General features: G+C 31.9%; 2 protein-coding genes and 1 pseudogene across 2 annotated transcripts; all 3 read left to right on the top strand.

Moving 5' to 3' along the window:
- Positions 1-9084: 9084 nt before the first annotated feature.
- On the top strand, positions 9085-10916 carry LOC141527603 (uncharacterized; annotated as a pseudogene).
- An 11655-nt stretch (positions 10917-22571) lies between these two features.
- LOC141527602 (uncharacterized) lies at positions 22572-23627 on the top strand. Its single transcript, XM_074243170.1, has one exon. It carries the CDS (start codon positions 22572-22574, stop codon positions 23625-23627), a length of 1056 nt encoding a protein of 351 aa, XP_074099271.1.
- Positions 23628-23683: 56 nt separating this feature from the next.
- On the top strand, positions 23684-25234 carry LOC141527601 (ATP-dependent DNA helicase pif1-like). The gene has a single exon (XM_074243169.1). It carries the CDS (start codon positions 23684-23686, stop codon positions 25232-25234), a length of 1551 nt encoding a protein of 516 aa, XP_074099270.1.
- The last annotated feature ends 2590 nt before the right edge of the window (positions 25235-27824 follow it).

The following is a 27824-nucleotide window of genomic DNA, read 5'->3' as shown; positions in this document are numbered from 1 at the left end:
GAAAGGATTATGGGAACAAGCAGCAAGAGACGGAGAACGATTTCACCGACGAATACAACAAATAAATAAAATTATTGATCCTGTACTAATCAATAAACTTAATGTAATTAAAAATAGTAAATAAACATGATGTAATTAAAAATAGTAAATAAAGAAAAACTTTTTTATAATTTTGGGTTTTTAATTATAAACCTTACTATAATAAATACGAAATATATTAGTAACATTACATAGATTTAAACTTTTTCATTAATTGCACAGTTGGTATAGATGGTGTGTAAATGAATTTAAATTTATTGTATGATGTACCGATGTAATACAAATAAATCTTTTCACCATTATTGATAATATTCTTCATCTTTGCAAGTAGATGCGGCTTATTCAAAAACTTCTGGTTGCATGCAGCAGGGAGAAACGTTGAACAAGTGTTGTTCAAGCATATTTCAACGTTGAATCCAAATTGTGTTCTAACTATTCTGATGTTTGTGATCTCATAATTATGCTTAGTTTCCAATTCATGCATTCGCCTGAATGGTAGAGGGCACCCGTACATCCTGGTGATGATAGCAGATTCCAGCAGCAGATTCCAGCAGCGGGTAGCAGATTCCAACAGCAGATTTCAGCAGCAGGTAACAGCTTCCAGGGTAGCAGAGTCACTACAGTATTTTACTATGGTACTTCACAATATTTCACTGTAAACTCGTACTTCACACTGTAAACTTGTACTTCACTGTTGTGAAGTATGCTCTCAGCGAGCTGCTTTTATAGCCAGAGGATACTGCGCAGTTACCCCCCCACTCTTCTACCTCAAAAACAGTTTGATGACATCATCTACTGTGCAGTTAGAAGTAAAACAAAGAAAACTGCGCAGTTACGCGACCTTGAACATGTTCAAACCTGTCCGATGACGTCATCTTCTACGCAGCAGAAATAGAACAAAGAGAACTACATAACCTTGAACAGACTCAAATCTGTCTGATGATGTCATCTACTACGCAGTTTAAAACTCTACCGTATAGTTTGAATAACCAATCAAATTATTATTAATTAATCAAGAAAAATAATTAACCAATAAGATTATCGAGTGGTGGGGGTAAAATCCAGAGATCGGGTTATAAAAAGGTTGAATTGATTGTAAGAGTCATCATTCAGTCACTCTTCGTTGTCAAGAGCAGTAAAAATGGAGATCATTCTAGACATTCAAGGATTCAGAGGAGCTGATAATCGCTTCATTGTTAAGGAGTTGGCCTCAATAACAATTCAACATGATATTGATAATATTGAAGAGTTATCATGCACACTATTTCAACCGCCATATCACTGGAAGGTGTTACCAGTCAACTATCAACGTCTGAATACCTGGCTGATCCGAAATTATCATGGAATTGGTTGAAATGCTGGAACAACTTCATATTACAAGCTCAAAGAAGTTCTCAATTATTTAACTTGTAATAAAAAAATTATTTATGTCAAAGGTATCGAGAAAAAGTTATGGGTTCAAAATTTAATTGATTGTAATAATAAAATTGTAATCGATCTCGATAATTTCAAATGTCCCTCTCTAAAAAGTATGAAAATTTGTAACAATCATTTTTGTAATTATCATGATCGTTTATCTGATTTATGTGCCTTGGAAAATGTAAAAAATTTACAAGATTGGTTTGTAAGCACTCAATAAATCTAAAATAAATGAATTATAATTGTTATTATTATTTCATCCTAACACATTTAATTAAGAATAGAATTAATTATTGTTAGTTATTAAATTCAAATAATTTTCCAACACCACTAATGATATTAATACTTATCAACACCTGTAGATGGTGTAATGGTTTTTAATTTTTTAATTATGATAATCAATAATCAGTTTTTGTTTTTCTAAAATTTTATAATTAATATTTGTTTAAATTAAAAGTTGTATGCTATTTTATAAAGTAATTTGAAAATAAAAAGTGAGTATTGATTTTCAAAATATATCGCTAGAAGATTTTTGGATTTGACGATAGAGAGCACATCAAACCCATATTAGTTTATCAAATAATACATAACTTTTAATTTAAATAAATATTAATAATATTAATAACAAAATATTATAAACTAATAATAATTTGTCACGGGGCTCCTTCATTACCCGTTGAAGGTCCTCACCCTAGCCGCGGTTAGTTATCGACGGATCACGGAGCGCTGTGGTCTAGGATGCTCGCGCAGTAGAAATAAAATTTACATAAGTTCCGGGGCCTAGAAGATAAGTGTTCCGGGGGTGGGGATAATCCCACATGAGGGACGAGTGAAGTTGCCGAACGGAAAAGCGACATTGTGAAACCGGAGCCCGAGCAACCAACACGAAATTTTGGAAATACCAGGTAAATATTAATATTCCTCAGAGATTCCTGTGGAACCTTCAGAGCGATTATTTTAACTTGTAAAATTGATAATTACTGCTAGGCATTTAGCCAGCCTAATTATCTAGTAAAACCGTTCTAACTATCCTGAATTTCCAGATCAAATATTGCTAAATATCCCGAGCTGCGACGCAGTGAACCCTAGTACCGAGAACACCGTGATATTGGCGGACAAGGTTACCTCTATTAGAAGTCAACAAAAACAAAGAGAGCTGAACTCAAGTGAAGAAATCGTCAAAAAGTTCTCAGGTACAAAATAAAGTTTAACCTCGAAAAATTATTGCGTCGTCCCCGGAAACTCTAGGCATAGGCCAGGTTCCGCCTTCCAATCACCCTACTTGATTAGCTAATTCCCAGGAATTTATGTTGTAAAGAGTATCATGGATTTTAAAATAATTGTAAATTAGAGTCAAGTGTGTATCAGATAAATTGTTTTATTGAGAATAGTGTGTGTGTGTGTGGAAAATAATTTACATTATATACTCCTCGTTCACGGGCTGTCGAGGAGGTTAGAATTAGCAGGTTGTCGACTAGTGTCATGGTATCCTCCTCTGTCCTAGTCGACTTCAGGTTCCTTAGTCCCGTAGTGAGGGTCCTGTGGACAGCGAAAAGGCTAAGGACGGTATGAACCTTGGGCAGGGGTCCGGGCGACCACCCAGGACATATCTAGAGTCTTAGAGCGTGAGGGTCCCGTGGACAGCGCGACTTAATTAGAAACTGCGGTATGGACGCTCCTTATGAGGGTACCATCAGGAATAAGAAACTTTGATAGAAACTGCGGTATAGACGCTCCATATGAGGGTATCGCAGGAATAGGCACTATGATAGAAACTACGATATAGACGCTCCATAAGAGGGTATCGTAGGAATAAGCAACTTTTGTAAGTATGAGTGTGTGAGTGAGAATTGAATCAGGGTTTAACTATTGTCATATTGTTCAAATAAATTGATAATTCAAGTCAATTTTAATTGTTGTTATTTGTGTCAAATATTATAATTTCTCTCGACCCTGTGATATCTCTCTTGCTTGGACCGGTTCTGGAAACCGTGATAAAAATTCCAGTGGCGCCCTGATTATTAAATTTAAATAAAGGGGTGACCAAGGGACGGTTCAAATCCGTTACAAATTATTTATCTTTTATTTAAATTAAAAGTCATGTATTATTCTATATATGTATATATAACTAGAAAATTTTTTTAATATTTTTGAATTGACAGCTTTCACGCTCTAAGAATAAACTGATAGTAGATGGCTCTAGTACAAGAAGCGCGAAATTCAAACTATCATTATGATAAGTAACTTAAAAAATTATGATTAAGTCTAACTTATTGAATTTGAATTATAAATATTAATCTTAAATTAAAAATGTGAGGAATTATAAATAAAAACAATGAATTATTTATATTGAAATCCAATATTTTATTGATTAAATAATTCCACTGGTCATTTTTACATCAAGACTAGAATTAATAAATTCAAATTTATTATATTTTCCACCATGATAACGCAAAAACAGATAGTTTGAATCTATTAATTCATTCAAACTCTTCATGAAGTTATCATCTTTTAGATGTTGAATAGTTCTTGATGGTAGATAAATGTTAAATTCATCGTTTATATTAGCAACAATCCTAGTTCCATACTGAGTTGTAATAGCTTTGATACCGTTAATCTTATATTCTCGATTAAACTCCAACTCGTTCATTTTCTTAACAGGAAGAATCCCAGTAAGACAATTAACCTCATTTATCTTGGTAAGATCCATGATTGATTGCTGTAAAAATTTTTTAATTAATTGTGTTGGTTATATATTATATATTATTAATTGTAATGGTTCATTAAATGATTCTTCATTTAATTCATATTTTGATTAGACAGTAAATGAATACTTACAATTAGTAATACTGATAGGTAGAAGATGTATATCACCAAGAACTCGTACTTCAACTTATAGTCACCACGAGCTCGTACTTTACTGGAGACGTGTACTTCGTTTTTGTGAAGTACGCTCTCGGCAAGCCGCTTATATAGACAGAAAATACTGTGCAGTTACCCCCACTCCTCTACCTAAAAACCGGTTTGATGACGTCATCTACTGTGCAGTAAGAAAATTCTAGAACAGAATGAGTCATCTACTACGCAGTTAGAATTAGAACAAAGAAAACTACGCAGTTACGCAACCTTGAACAGGCTCAGACCTGTATGATGACGTCATCTACTACGCAGTTAGAAAATTCTAGAACAGAATGAGTCATCTACTACGCAGTTAGGAATAAAGCAAATAGAACTACGCAGTTACCGTGACCTTGGACAGAGCAGACCTGTTTAGAAGTAGACAGAAACCTCGACAGATGGCGTATCTTCTCGCATGTACTCCTCATACGTATAGTTTGAATATATTAATCTTTTCAGAATATAAACAATGAAATGCACCTGTGATCTAAGCAATTATTATTGATGCTGAGATCACAGGTGCATTTTTTAACAAAAATGCAGGAAATCAGAATCAAAATTTGAAATGGCGGAAATCAGACTCAAAATGGCGGATGTAATTATACTTAAAATGACGGCTCGATATAAAAATGGTGGAAATCAGATTCAAAATGGCGGATTCATAACATAAAATGGCTGAAGTCAGATTCAAAATGGCAGATTTCAGGTAGCAGACTCAAAATGGCGGATAGCAGCCACCAAATGGCGGATTCAAAATGACGGATAGCAGCCACAAGATGGCAGATAGTAAAATTAAAAATGGCGGATAGAAAGACTTAAAAAATGGCGGGAAAATGGCGGATAGCAAAATTTAAAAAATGACGGAAGAATTAACCACCAGCGCCACCATATCCCAAATATGTCAGTAAAACAGAGCTGCCAACTCCCTTAAGGTACCGATAAAGCCGACCCACCATATTCACTGCCAGTAAGGTAGATCCCAGCTTAGCATTGACACGAACCCACAAATCTGTTTTACCGATTGAGTAGCGCCCCCTGTTTAACTACTTTGAATGAATCAGAAATTGACAATGTCATCAAAAAATTAGAATATCTGCCGATTACTTATAAATGTAAATATGATGCACCTACACAAAAATCAAAACAAAATGTGGTGCAAAAAAACGTAACACTAGGTACGTAATCTCTACATAAGTACAAACTTTTCTAATAAAGGACGGCTTACACTTATTTTTCTTGCACTCGATAAAACAAATGGTAGAATTTTTATTGTACTTTTACATTAAATGCTCTTAAATAAAAATTTTCAAAAAAATGCTTTGTACCTATTGAGATAATCTTACTAACTATATAATCAAATCAAACAATTGGCTAAATTGGATCATATCTACAGTTATAACTATATATAGACCTAGATATATATAGGCTTATATTAGCCATATCTAATCATATATGGGTTTACATTTAATTATATATGGCTGCAGACATGATATACTAAGCAGATATGATCAGATTAGATTTTACTTAACTTGATATACTTGATGTATAATTATCCTTGTAGCAATCTTAGTCAAATTTTGAGAAAGTTATTGTTATGCAAGAAAAATACCTAAGATATATCTAGCATATAGTAGCAATATTGCTACTAGGATATATATGATCAGACAAAATCATTCTTTCTCGAGTAATAAACAACGTTTTTATTATATTTTATAGCACCTTTAACCATGATTGTCCATCGTACATAAAACTTCATAAAATTCAAAAAGATGGCGAATGTATGAAACAGATTTTAATCATAAAAATCATCCAGCAAATAGTATTAATTGTCTGAGGAAAGCAAAAGCTAGCGTCACCCGTAGTCTGAAATCGTGGTTCATCTCTTGTTACACTCTTGTTTCAATGTCTGGAGCCTATCAAAACGAGACAATTGTGGACCGATAACGCATTTTTCATCTATAGACTAAATTAGTTTTGAGACTTATAATTTAACAGGATAACATTTTGATCGACTGTCTTTCCTTGCAAAAGTTCAGTTTATAATAATTTACATTTTGATTACTTTAGTATAATCAACAGATTCGGTAGAATCTGGCGCCAAGTTCCGTTCTCAAGCCAGACTACCGAGTGTGTATATACCGTAAGCAGAATCGTTTTTTGAGGTTACAAGTTTTTTTTCAAATTTAATTTGATTTTTTTTTTATATGATATTTTATAATAGTAGTTCATGCTTTTTATTACGCGTATTACTTGATTATTATCAATTATCTTTATAATTTCTATTTAAAATTATTAAGAATAATCAGCACAAACTATAGCGACCCAGATTTTTAGATTTTAACTTTTTTCTTATGTAAAAAGCGGACGGCCAGAGACTAAATAATATAACGATGCATGCTAATCTTATGATAGATGGAAAACTACAGTGAAAAAAAGATATTTGACAGCTTGCAATTACACACGCCAGGCGGCGCAAGAATAACTTTTACATGAACTATAGCTTAAAGGGGATAGTTTGCCACCGGAAATGTATTAAATTAAAATTGTCAATTTTTATTATAATTACAAAAAAACTGAAATCGAACAAAAACAGTTTCACTGTAAAAAATCGTGCCAAGTCCACGTTCATAAGACTATTAAGAAAAAAAAATTTTATTTCTTTACAAAAAGATAAAAAATAAAAATTAAAAAATCCAAGTAACCGATATGGTTGTATATGATTTTCGAAAATTAAAAAAAAGTTTTGTAAATTTAAAAATTAAAAGAAACAATTTTGGAACGTACTTGGTGTGCGTTATTGTGTACTTCAATTTTTTTAAGTGTCCTAGTAGATACAATTTAGGAATTTCATAAAAAGTGAAATATTTCGTAACTACGCACACTAAATACGTTCCAAAATTGTTTCTTTTAATTTTTAAATTTACAAAAATTTTTTTTTAATTTTCGAAAATCATATACAACCATATCGGTTACTTGGATTTTTCAATTTTTTATTTTATATCTTTTTGTAAAGAAATAAAATTTTTTTTTCTTAATAGTCTTATGAACGTGGACTTGGCACGATTTTTTTACAGTGAAACTGTTTTTGTTCGGATTTGAGTGTCTAGAGATACTAGATGTTAGAATCTTTTCGCATACCGGAAACTTGTAATAGGATGCTGGGGAAATGACGGGAGAAATTTCCTTAAATTGCACTGATAGAAGGATTTGTTAATAGTTAAAAATATTTGTTAATATTTAATAAATCATTTATTAGAGACCACTTTTTAGTCCTTAACAAATATTTCTTAGTATTTAAAAAGATTTATTAATATTTAATAAATGAATATCAGATTTATTAAATACAAATAAATCATTTTAAATATTAAGAAATATTTATTTAATACTAAAAAGTGGTCTCTAATAAATGATTTATTAAATATTAACAAATATTTTTAACTATAAACAGATACTTCTATCAGTGTGGGTTTTCTTGGTAAAAACAATTAGTTAGAATTTTGCGCTTGAAACGACTACTTGGCTTGAAAAATACATCATTTTCTGGACACTCTCCTTGCTTTAGTCAGCTGATTTTTTCGAGGTATCGATTCTCGTCCGGAAAAATCACTGCGGAGTGGTGGTATAATTATAAACTTGGTTCTTGCTCGCTAGAGCTCTGAAAAATTACAATAGTCGTGACTAGACTATTTTCTGAGGACTACGTGTTATTCACTTGAAACTAATAAAAAAATTTATTTTAGAAATTGGTAAACGCTTTACCAGAGAGACGACGATTACCACTTGAAGTGAAAAATAAAATTATAGAATACCTCAAATTGTAAAGCAGTAATAAGATGATAAGAAATAAAATTAGAAATGAAAATAATATTTTCGTTTTATCCAAAGATATTTCTAATATTGCTCAATCTCTAAGAATCTCCAATGGTAATAATTTGGAAGCATTTCATCAACTTTTACAAAATAGACATGGTAAGTATCTCATATTTTTTTACTCCTCAAAATTTATTATATTATTACACAATAATAATAATAATAATAATAATAATAATAATAATAGTAGTAGTAGTAGTAGTAGTAGTAGTAGTAGTAGTAGTAGTAGTAGTAGTAGTGTTGTAGTTCTGCCGTTTCAATAAACAAATTAATTGTATGCTGTAAACGTATATTAATCATTACCATGTAGCATGGAAATTGCTCCTTTAGCAGCTAGAAGGCTGGGAAATTTGATTTTATTAGAGCAATCAAGAGTATTTGTAATTCGTAGATCCATGAATTAGCACTTGGATATCTTTGTCACCGAATTTAATTTTAATTGAAAAATTGAATAAATTATTTTTAAAAAAACTCTTTACGCCTACTATAATACAGTTAACGATTACATCTTTATCTGTGACTGTATTTTTACTGGTGTTTTTTTTTATCTCTTGAACTTAAAAAAAGAGTAGTTACGGAATCCGTGACCAGTAGATCCACAGATATCTGTGTCAAAAAGATCCACGGATATTTGTAAGCTTGAAATTCATTCAAAAATATATCAATAACAATAAAATGTATCCAAGTAAAAAAACTTCCAAAGAAAATGTAAATATATACACGGAAAAATGGAAACTGTAGCTCTAAACATAGCTCTAAATATTACAACTGCTCTCCATTGCACTTATGAAATCTAATAAAATCAAATGTCCCAGCTCTGTAGTTGCTACAAGAGCAGCCCTGTAGGTCCTGCACGAAATTGGAATGTAACATCTACAAGACTTAGTCCTATAGCACCTGCAGTTTTTTTTGTGTATCATTAGTTGCAAGTAACGTGTACAACTTGGCGGAAGATACTGCCATGTCTCCAAATTTGATAATTATTTATAAAAGTAATTTCGTGTTTTAGGTTTCATTACAAAGATAAAAGTAGATTCAAACAATAAATTCCAAGCACTCTATTTCACGAATACTGTCATGCAGAAATCTGTAGCTAATTGGCCTGAAATTTTATTTATTGACGGTACGTACAAGTTGTTTAACTTGGGATTTACTCTTTATTTAATCGTAGTACAAAATAGAAATGGAAGAGGTGAAATCGGCGGAGTCTCTATAACTGCATCTGAATCAGCTGATAACTTAGAGTGGATTGCAAAAAAATTTCGTGAAACGAATGAAGAATCTTGTAAAAAAACGACATGTATAATGACTGATAAAGATTTAACGGAAAGAAATGCTTTTGCAAGAGTTTTTCCGTACGTTAAATTTTTATTATGCTTATTTCATACGTTAAAAACTTTCGATAGAATATTGAAAGCTATGAAACTCCTGATGAAAGATCCATTTCTTTCTAATTATTACGCCAATTAGCATATGCCAAGCAAGAAAGCCGATACAGTATTTTATATAAAAAATTAATTACCGTTACACTGAAATGTGTCGTTGATTATTTCAATGTTAATTGGCACAGAAATCGTGAGGAGTGGACTTTGTTTGGTATGGCTGAAGTAAATTATGGAAGCACAACGAATAATTTGGTGGAAAGTATCAATAAGCAAGTGAAAAGTTCGTGCAATAAGTACTCTACTCTATGTGAATTTGGAGTAAATTTTATTGAATTAATACAATCATCGAAACAGGAGACGAGTTTAATAGGTGCAATAGATGGCCTCAAAAAATTAAACATCAACCATAATTTAGGCAAATTTGTTGACGATTATGCAGACGTCTTAACAAAAACAGCATTCAATAAATTTAAAGAAGAAATTGAAAAGCATGCTGATATTTGCATCATTGAAAGTTTTAGTGATCAAACTTGTAAAATGACAGTCAATGGTCATCCACACACCTGTTCCGCTGTTGATTGTTCATGTTACTTCCGACGTAATTGGAAATTACCCTGCGTTCATATATTAGCAGTACGAAAGAATTTTAGCTTAAGCCTCTTTTGCTCTGACTTGTGTGAAAAACGATGGCTAAAACGTGAAAATATCCAAAATATTGATTTGAGTTCGACTTGTTTCATTGATATACAACATAATACTACTATGCATGAACCGCCAAACCAAGTATTTTCTTCTTCTTCTTCTTCTTTTTTAGAATATTCTAGTAATGAAAAAGAACTTATTGTTTAAAAGTATTGTAATGAAATCGCTAATATTATCGCACAATCGAGCAACTCCAATTTCACTGCTCAATGTGAAATTTTAAAAACTTTAAAATCAGCATGGAATCAAGGATCTTCTGTGAAATTAGTGATTGAAGAAGATAAAAACAATACACACGAATTAGAAATCGATTCTGAAATTGCTGGTAAAAGTAGTGAAGAGTGGACAAATGCAATGTTACCGACGCCTAATAAATTAAAAGGTCGTTCAAAAGAGGCAATGAAGACAACTTCGGGATATTTTTGTAAACGGAAATAATTGTCATGTCTAAATTAGTAAATTATTTTTAAGAAAACTCTTTACGCCTATTTGTATTGCTATTTTATGATTTGAAAAAAAAATTTTATGAGCTGTTGAATTTCCGTATTATATTTTTTATTTAAACTAAAAAATAAAAAAAAAAGTAGCCATCTGTGATTTGTTGGGAAACAATTTTTTTTTCTATTTTTTATATAGTTTTAAAAATTATCGTGTCTTTAAATTTGTGTTCTCTTAGTTTTTTATCATTGTGATAAAAGTAAGATAACTTATAAACAATTAAAGACATGATAAAAGGCACTTCCAATGTTTTCCACTCTCCATTAGAAAATAAATAAGTCAAACTTTTAACCGAAGCTCTTACGCAAATATTTATTCATTTTTTTTATATTATATATTTAATAAAGCATCGGTCACGCATAGTAAACAAGCATTGGCCGACCATAGTAGCTGAGAATTGGAGAAGCATTGGCCAAGCATGATAGTTACATACAGGCCAATGCTTCTTTAATTACAGTTAAGAAAATCTGTCGCTTAAAGTTGCAGACATCTATTCCTTCTAGCTACGGAAATACCTGGCTTGTAATTGCATTCTGGAATTTCTGTAGCTTATAGTTACGGATATCTATTTCTTACAGTTACAGAAATCCGTAGCTGGTGTTTATCTAAAAAATTTCTGTTGTTTAAATCTACTGATATTTATTTCTTCTAACTACGGAAATCCGTAGCTTGTGATACATTCAAGCCCGTTTCTTTAAAAAATTTCCGTGTTTCTAAGATTAAAATTAGATCACGGTTTTTTCCATGGAGGGTGGTGATTTTGAATCACGTGGTAAGATTTAGAGATACGGAAAAAGCTGCATTCTGATCCGTTTCTCTACGAATTTCCGTGATTCTTAGAGTCACTCGTTAGTTAAAATATATTGTAAGACTTAATAATTTAGGTGGAGTCAGTTCATCTTCGGACATAAGTCCGGGGCCGAAGGTGTTCATCGGCTGACTTACTCATGCTGACTGCTCTGGATTTGCATCCAGAGTACAAAGAATTATAAAAATTTATAAAATTGACAACGTTGCATCTCAGGTTACCCTAAAGAAGTTGTCGGAGTTCAGCCCTCACGATGTTTAGGCTAGAGCCCGGCGACTCTCTTATCACAAGCGATTTCCGTTACTTCGCTGATGATGAATTTTATTCATCATCAACGAAGCAGTTAAAATTTTTGAATTAAAAATTTAATTGAATATTGTAAGTTTAACGGGAACGTAACACTAATTAATTAATTTTTGTTAATTACAGTAGAACCTCGATAACTCAAACCTCGATGAGTTCAAAACCTCTGTAACTTGAAAATTTTTTTGATTCCCTTCCCTTCATAGCTTAAAATCTCTATTACTTAAAGTACAAAACCTCGATAACTCAAACAATTATTTTGAGCATTGCCCTTGATAACATGGAGACTACATAAGGAGCACGCACTTAAGTGTGGCATTTGCCAGAGTATGGTCCGCGCTTATCGTATAAATAAAGCTTCCTTTTTTAACTACTAGCGTCGCTAATTTTCCTTTTGTACCGATGTGAATATAGAGAAATAAATAAACGTGAAGTTAGCCTAAAAATAATCTAACCTCGTTTAACGTAAACACGTAAATAATAATTTTATTTTATTTAATTAAATAAATATAATTAAGTATTCAATAAAATTTAATTTAAAAAAATGGGTAGAGTGTGTGCTGTTAAAGATTGTAATACTGGCAGTGCAGCAGATAAGAAACTACGTAAGGAGCTAAATTTGAAGACTCCTGGATTTTTTAAAGTACCCCAAGTAAGTTAATTAATATATTTCGCGATGAACCGAATAAATTGAAGAGTATAAGTATTTTAATGGCATTGTGATTGTTGTTTTTTATGATAGGAAAACTCAATTAATAAATATATTTCACTTTTTTATGCGTTTTTGAATAGAGTCCAACACAACGTCAAGAGTGGATAAACTCTCTGTCAATGGAATTAAATAGTCGTCAGTACGTTTGTGATTTGCATTTTCCTGAAAATTCAATTCAGCATTCTTACGTCACTAATTTACCTGTTGGAGAGATTAATAAAATTGCGAAAGGGCGAATAACCAGAATGTTCAATTCAATCCCACTGATTGTTGATCCATTACAATGTACAATAACTAACTACAGTGATGTTCAAGTTCTGAATAAGAGGATTGAATTACAAGGCAAGGAATTTGAGCAGTGCCAGCAGCTACAACAACAACAGCAGCAACAGTTTCAGCAGCAGGAAGAGTTTCGACAGCAGGAGGAGTTTCAGCAGCAGGAAGAGTTTCGGTACCAGGAGGAGTTTCAGCAACAGGAAAAGCAACACAATGAGTTTCAGCAGCAAGAAGAACAATCAAATGACAATTTTGTGCTAGAAAAAGACTATCTAAAAGCCCCTGTGAAAAGAAAATTAATTTATCCTGATGAAAATATGACAATCAAGAGAGTCAAACATTCTGAGCATAGCATAGATTATAACGATGAAGTAAGTATAATATTTTATTACATAAATAAATGTATTTTCACACATATTTAAACAAAAATTTCATTTTTCTAGATAAATCTCGATGATGATGAAAAAATTCTGAAAATAATTGTAGAGCTGAATACATTGTTTCCAATCGGTTGGAGTTTTTTTCCTGGTTTTAATCAATTAACAGCACTCCAATTAGATTGTATACAATTTAAGGAAAGAGCTTGATTAAAATTAAGTGACGATGGATCTGTTTTGGTAAAAACAAAATTTAATTTAATTTAAGTTAATTTCAAGATTCTTGAGAAAAGAATACGTTATCATTCTTTAATGAATAAAAGCTTTGAATATTAAAAATTATTATTTATTACAGGTTACATTCGTAGAACGCGTTGAAAAAAAATTGGATGTACAGATAAAGTCTATCAATGACTTAATTAAATGTTTGGAATCTTTCCAAGAAAAAAAATTATGTTCAGGGACAGGGTTTGATAGAAAAAGGTATTCATTTTATTTAAATTGTCTCCGTGTATTTTTGTTATTAGATTTTTATTATACTAACATAGCTGAAAAATAGCTGATTATATATAACTGAAAAATTGAATATTGAATCTATGAATAATTATTTAATTTTTGAAAATTAGTTATTCACAAAGATGTCATGGGGATGTAACGGATAACTATAAACGTTGTCACGCTTGTCCAAGGTGCCCCGAATGTCGAAAACTGCGTTTAAATATACTGAAAGCAGAAAAAGAACGAAAACATGAAGCTAAAAATAAAAGGACTTCTAAAATTCCAACTGAACTGCCTAAACAAACAAAATGAATGCAACAACAGGTATAATTCAATTCTCAGTTATCTTTTATATTCTCGTATAATTTTCTAGCTCTGATATTTAAATTGTTACTGCTTTTACTATTTCAAGAGTGATTTGAATTTTCTAAATATTTTCAGTTGCGATCATCAGCATCAAAGCTACGATTTGTTCAACGAAAAATGAAAACATTTTATGAGGGCCAATTTAGTAAAAAAATTTCGCTACTGCCAAAGCAGCAACAAATCACTGTCAGAATGTGCTTTGAAAATAGTAAAAGGAAAGGTCCAACTGGTAGAAGATATGAAGTGGAATGGATTTACGAATGCCTCTTGATTCGCATGAAAAGTACTTGTACATATAATATGATTCGAGCAAGAAACATCATTCCTCTACCAACTATTGATACTTTATCCCGATACATTCAAAAAATTAGCTCTTCTATTTTTGGTTTTTTACCTGAAACCTTCAAAATTTTAAAAGAAAAAGGACTATCGATAGTCCCTGGAGATCGAATAGGTCAAATTTCAGCTGATGAAGTAAAACTTATGGAAAATATTGAGTATAACAAAAAGATTGCTGAATATACTGGTTTCGTTGACCTTGGAAAATATATATCTGCATCTGATAGTGATGTTGCTGGAGACCATGCTCTCGTATTTATGTTTGTATCGTACAGAGGCAATTCTGCTCAGCCTTTAGGATGTTTTATGACTAAAAATTCAATAACTAGTGAAGTTCTTCATAAGTTATTCTTGGAGTGCATTATTCTTGTTGAAAATGCTGGTTTCCATGTGAATTCGATCGTTACTGATGCTGCACAATGGAACCGCGGTATTTGGACGAAATTAGGAGTTGATCCCAATAATATCAACTGTGAGCATCCATGTGATTCTAACAGAAGGTTATGGGTAATATCCGATTTTCCGCATTTAGTTAAATATTTTAGAAATGGATTAATTGAATTAGATGAATTCGAGGTAATTTTTTCATTATTTATTGTAATATTTTAGTCAATCGTTTTTCTATTGAATTTAATAATTTTTATCTTAATAAGAATAATAAAAAATTAATTTATTTTATTTTATTATAGACACCAGTAGGAATTGTAAAAAAAAAATATTGGGAAAACCTATTAAAAGTTGAGCAGTTTGAAAAACCAAATTTGGCTATGGCCTATAAACTCACGCCAGCTCACTTGGACCCAAAATTGTATCAAAAGATGTCTGTTCCGCTAGCTTATCAGGTACATATTTACCTCATTTTTTACTAAATTTATTTCATTACATTCTATTTTAATATCAACAGCTATATTCACGTGAAGTTCGTTGTGCGATGACAGTTTTACGAGAAAATGGCAATGACAACTTTGAAGGATCAGAACCAACTGAAAAATTTATTAAAATAATAGACGATCGAATTCAAGCCATGACTTCTCATGATTCTAATAACGCTCTGTACTTCAAGGATTCCTGTGAACAGAAGCAGGTAATGAAAAATAAGTCAATATATATTAATCAGCACAGTTAAAATTCTAAATCTTATAATATTTATTTGCTGTGGATATTAAATTATGAAAATTCCTCATCAAATCAAATGATAACACAACCATAATTTAACAGTGTTAAACACTAATTCTAGATTTAAAAAAAAAATGCTTTTTAAATTTTATCAAGTAAACTTGTAAGTTTTCATATACTAACAATAATTTTAATATTATGGCAAAGTAATACTAAAACAATATTTTTAAAAATGCTTTAAAATGCTTCAATTAGTTCCGAAATATTGATTTTATTTTAGGATCAATCCAGATTTTATTAAATAAATATTTATTGCTTGTATGCTTGTTTGTAAAATCTTAACATTAATTTTGCTTTTGCTTCTTAATCAATTACTAATTTAATATTATTTATTATAAAAAAAAATTTTAAATCAAACTTCTATAATTTACAGATTTTTTGCAGCTGATTACGGATTTAAATAATACTTGAATCAGATGCTGCTTTTATCACTACTTTGTCTCAAAGTATTCATCAAAATCATTGGAGTCCAAGAGATTGGTTACACCAACTCTACAGATTATTGTTATTTTCAGCGAATTTTCAAATTTGTCGTTTTTGGACCAAGATTTGGAAAATAAAAATCCGATAGTAACGACAGAAATCTCACCCACAATCGATGCTGACAGGAGATAATAATTTGACAATACTAACAGTTAATTTCATTTCTATTTGCATTACTAACCTCTGAATGCTTCTAGAATTATCTTCTATTAGTTATCCTGCTTAAAATTACTACTAGTGTTCTTGATAATTCATTACTCATTTGTCTAGAATATTTACTTCGTACATAATTATCTTCCATATGTACTCTTCATTTTACTCATGTCACAGGCAATCCAGACTTTGTTGAAGTTTTTAGAGGATTGAGAAAAAATGCATAGTAATGTAAAAATTCAAAATGTTTCTACTCCGAAAAATTCCACAAAAAAAAATTTAGTGCCTAACCAAACACCTCAAAATCCATCAACTCCAAAAAATCTTAACCTTAATAAAACGACTCCTAAATCTAAATCCAAAAAGAGGGACTTTCCTATCTCTTCTAGCTCTATATCTTGCTTTAAAGTTACTTTACGAGCAGCATTAGAGATCTCGTCAGAGTGGCATAAAAATTACGGTTATGAATACCTTTTAGTTTCTCGTCTCACTCAGGATAATCTCGAGGTAATTCTCTAACTAACTTTTTAAATATACTTACTTTATTTATATTTATATTCTTGTGGGTCTAATGATCATCCAACCCCCCAGCAGTTTGGCCAAGTGATTCGTTTATACTGTTGTAATGCTATGATCAAACCTCCGAAAGGCACAAATGTGACTGGTGTTGAATTACTACAGACTCTCATGAAAACAAAAGATACATTAGAAACGTCTCGTGAACCTAGAGTAAAGTGGTTGAAAAAAATTGATCAGATGTTGGAAAACGCTGTACCAATTGATGATCTTTGGAACAATAACTCATCCAACAATGTTTCTGATATTGCTGACAGTGAAGAAGGCCTGAATAATCAATCTCAAGAAGCGTCGATTGATTTAAACAGCTCTGAACAGTCTACTCAATTAACGCTTAGAACTGATGGATGCCTGGAAGATCATGACTACGATGTTGTATCGACAAGTAAGGAAGTTTAAGCTTACATGGCTGGTTACATTGTAAGGAAATTAAAATTAAAGTGCAAGTGTTTATTATGTCTTAACACTCTTCAATTATCTGACAATGAGTTGAATAGCCGTGACAATTTCATTGATTTAATGGAAAAGTATGGAGGACTATCAAGAGCTAGTGATGATTTGTTTAAATTAACTGAACAATTAGAAGCTGCTTTCTTGGATGTTGTTGGCAGAGTAGGACTTAGTCGTGGAATTATTTATACAATATTAGATAGAATTGAAACTATATTACCTAAATTATCGTTCGTGGGTTGTGCGATTCATCAACTCGAAATAAAAAATATTGTCGATTTTTACGTCACGATGCGGTTACATTTTCTTGGGAGAACGTTCAACAAAAGGAATCAATTGAAAAGAGAAAAAATGAAAGCATTAAAAAAAACATCTAAGCTTGTGACCTAATTTCGTTGAATTTAATAGTTAAAAAATATTTATCTTGGATTATTAATGTTGAATTCGTTTGTATTGATTGTATTGACCAAACTATAAAATAATTCTTTGTATTTCATCAAAATTATATTTTCAATATAGTTATTTTGTGTATTGATCTGTTACTTGACTTATTTTCCTGTGTACAATTAATTTATTAATTAAATAATACAGAAATGACATTAATTATTACACTACATTTTTTATTAATTGATATTATTTATAATAGTGATAATTTTAATTATAAGTTTTCTACTTCTTATTATCATTTTATTATTTTTATCCAACTGATTTTTAATGTATTATTGATTTGATTTTTATTATTATTATTTATTTTATTTATTTATTTTACTGCAAATTACCGCCTCATTCTCTCATGCCATTTTGGTACATATAGAACACTAGCGCCCTCTTAAAACGCACTGTTTGACACAGTACGCTTGTGATACATGGAGTGCGTGCTCCTTATGTAGTCTCCATGCTCGATAACTTAAAATAATATTTTGGTACCTCCATAACTTAAAGTAATATCATTGAGTCATCGTATTAAGTATGTATGCAAACAAAAGGTTTCGCCAAAAGCTTAGTTGATTTTCGCTTTAGTCTTTCACTTAATCGCTTAACGTATAGTTGTAAACAAGAAATATTAATAAACGAGTTTGAAAATGAAATGTAAATTGAATACTTTAACATATGCTGATAAGTTGAGAGCGATTGAAGCTGTGAAAAGTGGTTCAAAAAGGAAATATGTTGCTGCTCAATTTGGAATCCACGAGAGTACGTTGTCACTTATTATAAAAAAGGAAGGAGAGTTGTTGAAAAAACAAGAGTTAGGTGTTGGACTTCAGTGTAAGAGACGTAGAATAGCTGAATTTCCTGACTTAGAACAATGTTTGTTCACTTGGTTTAAGCAATGTCGCGATAAAAATATCAGTATAAGTGGGCCAATACTGAAAAAAAAAGCTGAAGAGTTCGCGAAATCGTTAAATATTAACCAATTCAAAGCTAGCAACGGTTGGTTAGAAAATTTTAAGAAACGTCATGAATTGACATTCCAAAAAGTCTGTGGTGAAAGTGCTAGTGTGAGCGGCGAGGTTTGTAGAGAATGGAAGAACAAACTGGAATGTTTAGTTGAGGGATACAACCCTGATGATATCTTTAACGTAGATGAACTTGCGTTTTTTTACAAATGTCTCCCTGATAAGACATTAACATTAAAAAATGAAAAATGTCATGGCGGTAAGCACAGTAAAGAAAGACTAACAATTTTGCTGTGCGTGAATTCTTCCGGTACAGAAAAACTGAAGACATTGATGATTGGCAAATCAATGAAACCTCGTTGCTTTGCAGGGTGTAAATCACTCCCTCTTCAATATGAAGCTAATAAAAAAGCGTGGATGGCTGCAGATTTATTTAAAAAGTGGCTTCTTACCATAGACAAACAAATGATTGCTGCTGTTGCGGAATCATTCAAACATTCCCGCAACAAACTGGTAGCACCGAGGCGTCGCTACACAAGCGTCCTCGGGTGTCCTACCTCAACTCAACTGGCTCACCAGCAAGCAGCCATACTCCTCATAACACGTGCTAATTATACAGCGTACACACGCATTTGCCGTGACCAGTGCATTCTTTGTGTATTTACAAAATCATCAAGCTCATCCACTCAACTTTACTGAAGCCAACTACAGCATCGCTACTCATCTTTATTCACCAGCAATCATTGGCAACTCAGGTACAATTAAGTATTTATGGTAAATCATCTGAGATCACTTTATCACAACCTATACTCTCATGTTCCCTCTCTCTCTTACTCATTGTCACATGGCTTACCCATGTGTCGCTCTTTCTCATATATATGTATAGCAGCCACCTACACTTTCCACCTAGCAACAATCACGTGTTACAATTGTTAATAGTTATTTATAGGAATTCGTCATCATGCGGCAAAATCAAATGCCGCATTGCAGATGTTGCTTGGTGGGGATTGGGGGTGACTGCTACCTGCTCTTGGGCCTGTCGGCCATTCTGTGTTCAACATTTTTTTGTGTTCTGTCTCGCATCCCGAGACCCACGTAATCAATTAAGCTCATTAGTTTTAAGGCTCATTCGCTCACACTGTGAAAGTTAATTATATTGTTAATTGATTAATAATTCAGTGACTCTAATTTATACAGCTCATCCAATTAATCATTACTGTGAACTTTACAGATTCAAGCTCAAGCTCTCACTACACTTGCATCCATTCACTTTATTAATCATTGCATTTAGTCAATCCAATTCATACGCTTATACTATGACTATTAATTAAGTGTAATTAATTAATCGTCTGGTGAACCTAATTCTACAACATTACTCATATTTATCGCTCATAATTGCTAGTGTTAATTACATTGTAAATTAATTAACAGTTCAATTGAAGATCAAATTTCTACAACTCATACTCAGTATAATTAATATACATTAATTGATACAACTCAATTAAACTCAACCAACGCGTACTCATGAATCAATGTAATAATTCAAGATCATATAATAAGTGTTCAAAGTGCTCAATATTTGTAAACTACTCAAACTTTGTACAATCAAAACTACGCCTGTGACTAATTTTAGAATAAATATAATTATAACCACGAATGTGTCTCCTCCATCTTTTAACACCTAGTCCCGGCAAAATAAATATTTAATGTTAAGATTATTATCTTACAGCTGCTAAACGAAAAATTCTCCTCTTTGTAGACAATTGTACCGTCCACGGTGATATACCTTCATTAAAAGCAGTTAAAATTCTATTCTTACCACCGAATACAACATCTCAACTGCAACCACTAGATCAAGGGATAATAAAAAATTTTAAAACGTTTTATCGCAAATAAGTTGTGAAGAAAATGATTTCTGATATGGAGCAAAAAAATAGTTCTTCAATCGACATTTTATAAGCAATGAGAATGGCAGATAAGGCTTGGAGATATGTTACCCCTAGTACAGTGAGGAATTGCTTTAAATCCTGTGGTTTCCCTTCATCATCGGAGCAAACCGTTGAAGATAATGAAAATGATCATATCGTTTGGAATAAATACACGAGTGAGTTCCAACTTGTGGAATCTCAAATAAGTTTCGACGATTACATTACATGTGATGATGAAGTTGCTACCGCAGGGACATTGACGGAGCAAGAAATAATTGACGCAGTTATCACCACTGACGAAGTTGAGGATGAAGAAAATGAAAATTTTCTTAATAATGTAACACCAGATCCATCAATCTCAATCGGTAGCGCTAGGAAAGATGTTAACGATTTACGAGCATTCATTGAGGGTTGTGAAGACATTAACGACGGAATTTTCTCTTCTTTAAATAACATTGAAAGAGAAATTGATCTAGAAAATCGAAAATGTATGAAACAAAAGAAAATTACTGACTTTTTCTTGAAGAATTGAATTTACTCAAAGGAATATATATATATATATATATATATATATATATATATATATATATATATATATATAAATATAAGCGAAATACCACTCACTCACTCATCACGAGATCTCCGAAACTATTCGCCCGATTGACTTGAAATTTTGCATATTTACTCCATTCGTGATGTAGACGCTCACTAAGAACGGATTTTACGCAATTCCTAGCTATAATGAATTTTTCGTCTACAATCACGTATGCTACTCCCTCCCCTCCCTCTCATTCTTCCCATCCCCTCCCGTGACTTCTTCCCCCTTCCCTATATCTCTCTTTTTTTTTTTTAGAAAATGTCATTTTGATTCGCCAATCTAAGAAACCTATCAAGTGGCACCCATCAATTATAGAACTCACCCCCCCTCCCCCAGCGCAACCACCCACGCCAATCAACCGTTGCCATGGTTACCGTTGCAGTGGTTACCGTTGCCATGGTTACCATTGCCATGGATACCGTTGCCATGGTTACCGTTGTCATGGTTACCGTAGCAATGGATAAAGTTGCCATGGTTACCATTGCCATGGTTACAGTTGCCATGGTTACAGTTGCAATGGTTACCGTTGCTATAACAACTGTTAAAATGAATAAATTGTAATAACAAATTCGGTTGTAAACTAAATTCAGAGGAATGATTAGAATAAAAGTAGAAAGTTACTAAATACAAATATTCTATACAATTATTATTCAACAGTATTATTCTATACAATGTTAGGCAAATACATCGATTTTTATCGATTGATTGTTGGGACAGTAGGAATTCATAATCATACTTTTTTTAAGAAAGAATAGCTAAATCATTAATAACTGAAATAGTTAATATGTATTGGAATGATCATGAAGGATGAACTCCATTATATTATAAAACCGATGAATATAACATAAATATTAATGTTGATATTGTTAAATGATTATACTGATTTTAATGATTAAAATTAAAATGGTAAATTGTGTTTGATGTATCTTCTCTAAAATTTCACAACAATATCGTTAAATTATTATAAAAAAAGGAAGATTTAAGATAATTATTAATAAAATGAATAATAATAAATATATTTCTTAATACCACTTAATTTGTGATGAATTTCTTAATAATAAAGATTAAAAATTTTCATTTTTATATTTATAAGCACAAATAAATTTATTCATTAACTTATCGATGTTAATTTTCAGTAAAATTAATATAATAACATTGTTGTTTATATTTCCAATTAATATGTGATTAATTTCATAATCTTGATCACTAAAATTCATATTTTATAAAAAAATGGCGCTAAGATAAGAAATAATAGGATTAATAGGTATTAATAAGTAATAATAAGATTACCAAACACTTCATGAAATTATTAAATCAACAATGATTCATGGCCCGTGTGGAGTTTTCAATTTCAGTTCACCTTGCATGCTGGCTGGTGTTTGCACTAAACGATACCCAAGGCCTTTCTTAAAAGAAACTCAAACAGGTGAAGATGGATATCCTAAGTATCGAAGGCGGTCTCCGGAAGACGGTGGAATAGCAATAAAAATTAATGGAAATGATATTGGTAATCGATGGGTGGTACCATTTAATCCTGTTTTGTCACGTACTTTCAAAGCTCATATCAATGTTGAGTATTGCAATTCAGTTAAATCTATCAGATACATCTGCAAGTACGTAAATAAGGGTTCTGATCAGGCAGCGTTTACCGTTGAAAATTTAGATGAGGTTTCTAGGTATGAAGCAGGACGATACATAAGCAGTTTTGAAGCAGTCTGGCGTATTTTCGGTTTTCACATTCATGAGAGATATCCTCCTGTTGTTCATCTTGCTGTTCATCTAGACAATGGTCAAAGAGTTTATTTCACAGAAGAGAACATTGTTAATAAAATCGCGAATCCAAAGAAAACAACGCTTATAGATTTTTTCGATCTCTGTAAAGTAGATGGTTTTGCGCGAACTCTTTTGTATAGTGAAGTTCCAGGTTATTACGGTTGGAGAAACAATGAATTTATTAGGAGGAAAAAAGGAAAAGTCGTCACAGGTTTTCCAGAAATTAAAAAAGATCATGTGTTGGGTAGAGTGTATACTGTCCATCCCGGTAATGCTGAATGCTACTATTTACGCCTTCTCCTACATGAGATTCGTGGTCCTACTTCATTCAATGATTTAAAAACTGTAGAAGGGGTAGAGCATCCGACTTTTCAAGCAACTTGCAGAGCACTTGGATTATTGGAAGACGATATGAACTGGGATCGTACTTTAGAGGAAGCTTCTATTTTTGATTCTCCTTATAAAATTAGAGAGTTATTCGCGATTATGTTGGTTTTTTGTCAAGTGGGAGATCCGATAAAATTATGGACAAAGTACCGGGAAAGTTTGGCAGAAGATATCAAAAGACAAATGGAAAGAGAGAGAGTAGAGATGTTGAACTGATCGTTGATATTGTTTACAACCAGTATCTTATCCTTCTTGAAGATATTGTTACATCAATGTCAGGTAAGTCATTGTTAGAATTTGTGCTTCCAGAACCATTAAGAGAGCAAAGCAACGTTATTAACAACCGTCAGTACATAAATGAATTGGCTTATGATGTTTCTCAGTTGATCGAAGCAGTTTCTGTAGGGGTTTCGAAATTAAATGACGATCAGAAACAAGTTTATGATGAAGTCTTGAACAGTATTGATTCTAATTCAGGGAAGTTGTTTTTTCTTGATGCTCCTGGTGGAACTGGGAAAACTTTCTTGATCAATCTTCTGCTTGCTAAAATTAGGAGTAGAAAAAATATTGCTGTTGCTGTTGCTTCGTCAGGGATTGCAGCTACGTTAATTGATGGAGGCAAGACGGCGCACTCAGCTTTTAAACTACCTCTCAACTTGAATCATTCCGATAATCCCATTTGTAATATCTCAAAGCAAAGTGACATGGCGCATGTACTCAGAGAAACAAAAATTATAGTGTGGGATGAGTGTACTATGGCCCACAAGAAAGGTGTTGAGGCTCTTAATCAGACACTTCAAGACATTAGAGAGAATAATCGACTTATGGGTGGGTTGACTATTCTTTTAGCTGGTGACTTCAGACAAACTTCACCTGTTGTACCACGAGGGACACGTGCAGATGAAATTAAAGCCTGCCTAAAATCTTCAATTTTATGGCCTAATATAAAAGTCCTATCGTTGAAAGTTAATATGAGGGTATGTCTTCAAAATGACTTGAGAGCGAAAGAGTTTTCAGAATTATTAATTGACATAGGTAACGGAAATCTCCCAGAAGAAGAAAGAAAAATAACCATTCCAAGTAACTTTTGTGAAACTGTGGGAGAGTTGATTACTTTGATTGATAGAATATACCCGAATATTCAACGTGGTGCATTAGATAGTTTATCATGGTTAAAAGAAAGAGCTATTCTGACTCCAATAAATGAATCAGCTGATAGGATTAATACCTTACTGATAGAACAACAAACAACTGAACATATGAAGTATGAGTCTGTGGATACAGTCATAGAAGTAGAGGAAACTGTTCATTATCCTGTTGAGTTTCTGCATACACTTAACCCGCCAGGCATACCACCTCATATTCTTCATCTAAAGATTGGTACACCGATAATGTTGTTGCGTAACTTGAATCCTCCCAAATTGTGTAATGGCACCAGACTACAGGTAAAAACTCTGCGGAAAAATTTAATTGAAGCGACCATTTTTACAGGAAAGTATGAGGGAGAAAATGTATTCATTCCAAGAATACCTTTGATTCCATCAAATTATCATTTTAAATTTAAGCGTTTGCAGTTTCCAGTTAGAGTTTGCTTCGCGATGACTATTAATAAAGCTCAAGGGCAGAGTTTAAAATTAGCTGGTGTAGATTTACAAAGTGACTGTTTTTCCCATGGTCAATTTTATGTAGCCCCTTGCGACTGCGAGTCCACTCTGGAACCACTCTGTTTCCAGAGTCAGAATGGAATCATACTAGATCCAGAGTGTTTCCAGAGTGGTTTTGTGCCTTTTTTTCAGAGTGAAACCAGATTGGATACAGATTGAAACCAGATTGTATTCAGAGTGAATACAGAGTGAATACATAGTGAATACAGAGTGAATACAAATTGAATACATAGTGGACCCATAGTGAACACATAGAAAATTCAAGATCGATACAGAATGGAATCAACGTGAAGCCAAAGCGGAGCCAGATTGGTTATTGAGTGAAACTATAGTGGAGCCAGAATGAAACCAAAGTGGATACACAGTAGATTCACGATCGATACAGAATGAATTCATAGTGGACCCGAAGCGGGTCCAGATTGGTTATCGAGTGAGACCAGAGTGGATGCGGAGTGGAGCCAGAATAAAACCAAAGTGGCGTCGGAGTTGAATCAGAATGCAACCTGAATAAAATTCGATTGGAATCAAAATGGAATGAGAGTAGATAAAGAATAAAACCAGCGTAGAACCAAAGTGAATACAAATTGTTGCAGAGTGAACTTTAATTATTTTCTTAGCAAATCCTTTATGAATTTTGAGTTACTCCAAAGTATTTTTAGATTAAATCCAAAGAATTTTTAGAACGGACCTGTCATGTTTACACTTCAGTATACCTACTGTGAATTTATATCGATCTTGTTTCGTCTGATCAAAATACATATGGTTCAAAACGTTCGTATTGCTACATAATTTTTAGTAGATTTCATAAAAATCTAACTATTGCAGCCGTCCTCATGGCGTAACTTTTAAAAAATTTAGCCATTTTCTGACTCAGTTTTTCGAGCTGATTCAGAAAATGTAGTTTGTTCAAAAGTTTATATATATATATATATATATATATATATATATATATATATATATATATATTGGCCACGTCTAATCATATATAATCAGATTTACTTATGCATTATTATATATGATCATATATAATTATTTTTACTCATATATGTCTGATAAAAAATGCTTTCGAGAATAACAAATTCATTTCATAAATACATAGAGAAATGGAATAGTACGGTAATGGTTCGTTACAATATTAGGATAATCAATTCATGACAATATTAAATAAAAAAATCGCAGGCGTATGGAGGGCTCGAACTCAAATCTTTTTAGCTGGAAGCCGTCTGGAACGCTGCTCACTCGTCCAAGTCACCAGCATTAATATTGAAAGACATAAATTTATTAGACTTTTAACAACAGAAAGTACTGGTTTTTATAAAAATTTTTGCAATTTCATCAAATTCCGGAATTCAATAGATTTTTGTAAAGTTTAAGAACTTATTAAATTTGATAAAATTCGCAAAGTACAATAAAATTACAAAAAAACTATGTCATTATTAAAAAAAATTAGAAAATAGTCACTGTCCAATAAATTTTTCGGTAATTATTGACAGGCTGTATGTCAGTGTCAAAACAATCGTATTGCCAGTCTAAAAAAAAACTTTTTAAGGTCCCAAGAGTATTATCGCAAGATGTTTTGGTCATATATGTTTGATCATTCCAAACCTCATGTATAATCATATATGATCAGACAAAAATTTTTTTTCATCGTGTATACGATACCACTTGACGTACAAGTTCATAGAAATTGACGTGATAATTAATTTGGATATCTAAATCGAAACATTGTCAAGTTTGGTAACTAAATAAAATTGTGTAATATCGTTATAACCCTGTGGAAAAAGCCTGATAGAAAATATTAAGTTCCCATAAGAATCCTGATACGTCTATGTGGACCAAAAATGCTCCGATATAAATGCTATCATAACTTATCCGTTGTTACCAAAAATTAAAATCTATCCGTGTTTTCCTTATCGTAATTCATAGGATTGTATCATTGTTTTCAATTGATTGGACTTTACTCGGATAATCGGTTAGAGTATTCATAGGGTTAAATACATCCCGATCGAAACAGTAATTTCATAAGCATATACAGTTGCTCGAAGCTATACTTTTCGTCTGCAAATGCATTTAGGTCGTACAAGCTATATATGCATCGGATTTTCCAAGTTATAGTTGAATTAGTATTACACAGGATGGTCTGCTCAATTTTTCTATCAGAAATTAACAGTAATTGCTCATTTAATTTTTCTCATCTCTATCGTTAATAATAATATATTTACAATACAGAAATGAGATTATGTTATATTTATTCATGAGGAAATGCTGTTTCAAAAACACATTAAATTCCAATAACTGAAACTGACATTCCATTAAATTAACCGTAATTGAAACTATAAGCAATTGCAGTTTTTTTTTTGTATGAATTTTATAGGATATCACAACAATATTTCTTTGATTTTCTATATGTTATACACCTATATAAATCTTCCCATAATGAGAAACAATGAGAAACAATTTTTATCAGAAATTTTTTTTTGAGTACCGATTGAGTCAGATATTCATTACAAAATACAATTCATTTATTTATTTCAGTTTTTTAAGTTTAAACAAATTTAATTTCAGTTTCACCTGTAAAATCCAAAATGTCTCATTTGCAGTTACTGATTTTTATGATTAAAAGGATCGTATACGAATTTAGTGTTTTAACCGTACAATCAAATAAATCTCATTAAAAAAAAATTATTAACAATCTTTATGATATTAATTATTTTTTTGATAGATATTTTAGACACAAAAAGTAATTAGA

This window comes from Cotesia typhae, unplaced genomic scaffold, assembly GCF_013202065.1.
Source record: "Cotesia typhae breed Kobodo isofemale line unplaced genomic scaffold, CoteBio_Ctyphae contig_4, whole genome shotgun sequence".
In the NCBI taxonomy this organism is placed as follows: domain Eukaryota; kingdom Metazoa; phylum Arthropoda; class Insecta; order Hymenoptera; family Braconidae; genus Cotesia; species Cotesia typhae.
The sequence above is the reverse complement of the archived record's forward strand: the minus strand, read 5'-3'. Positions and strand labels throughout refer to the sequence as shown.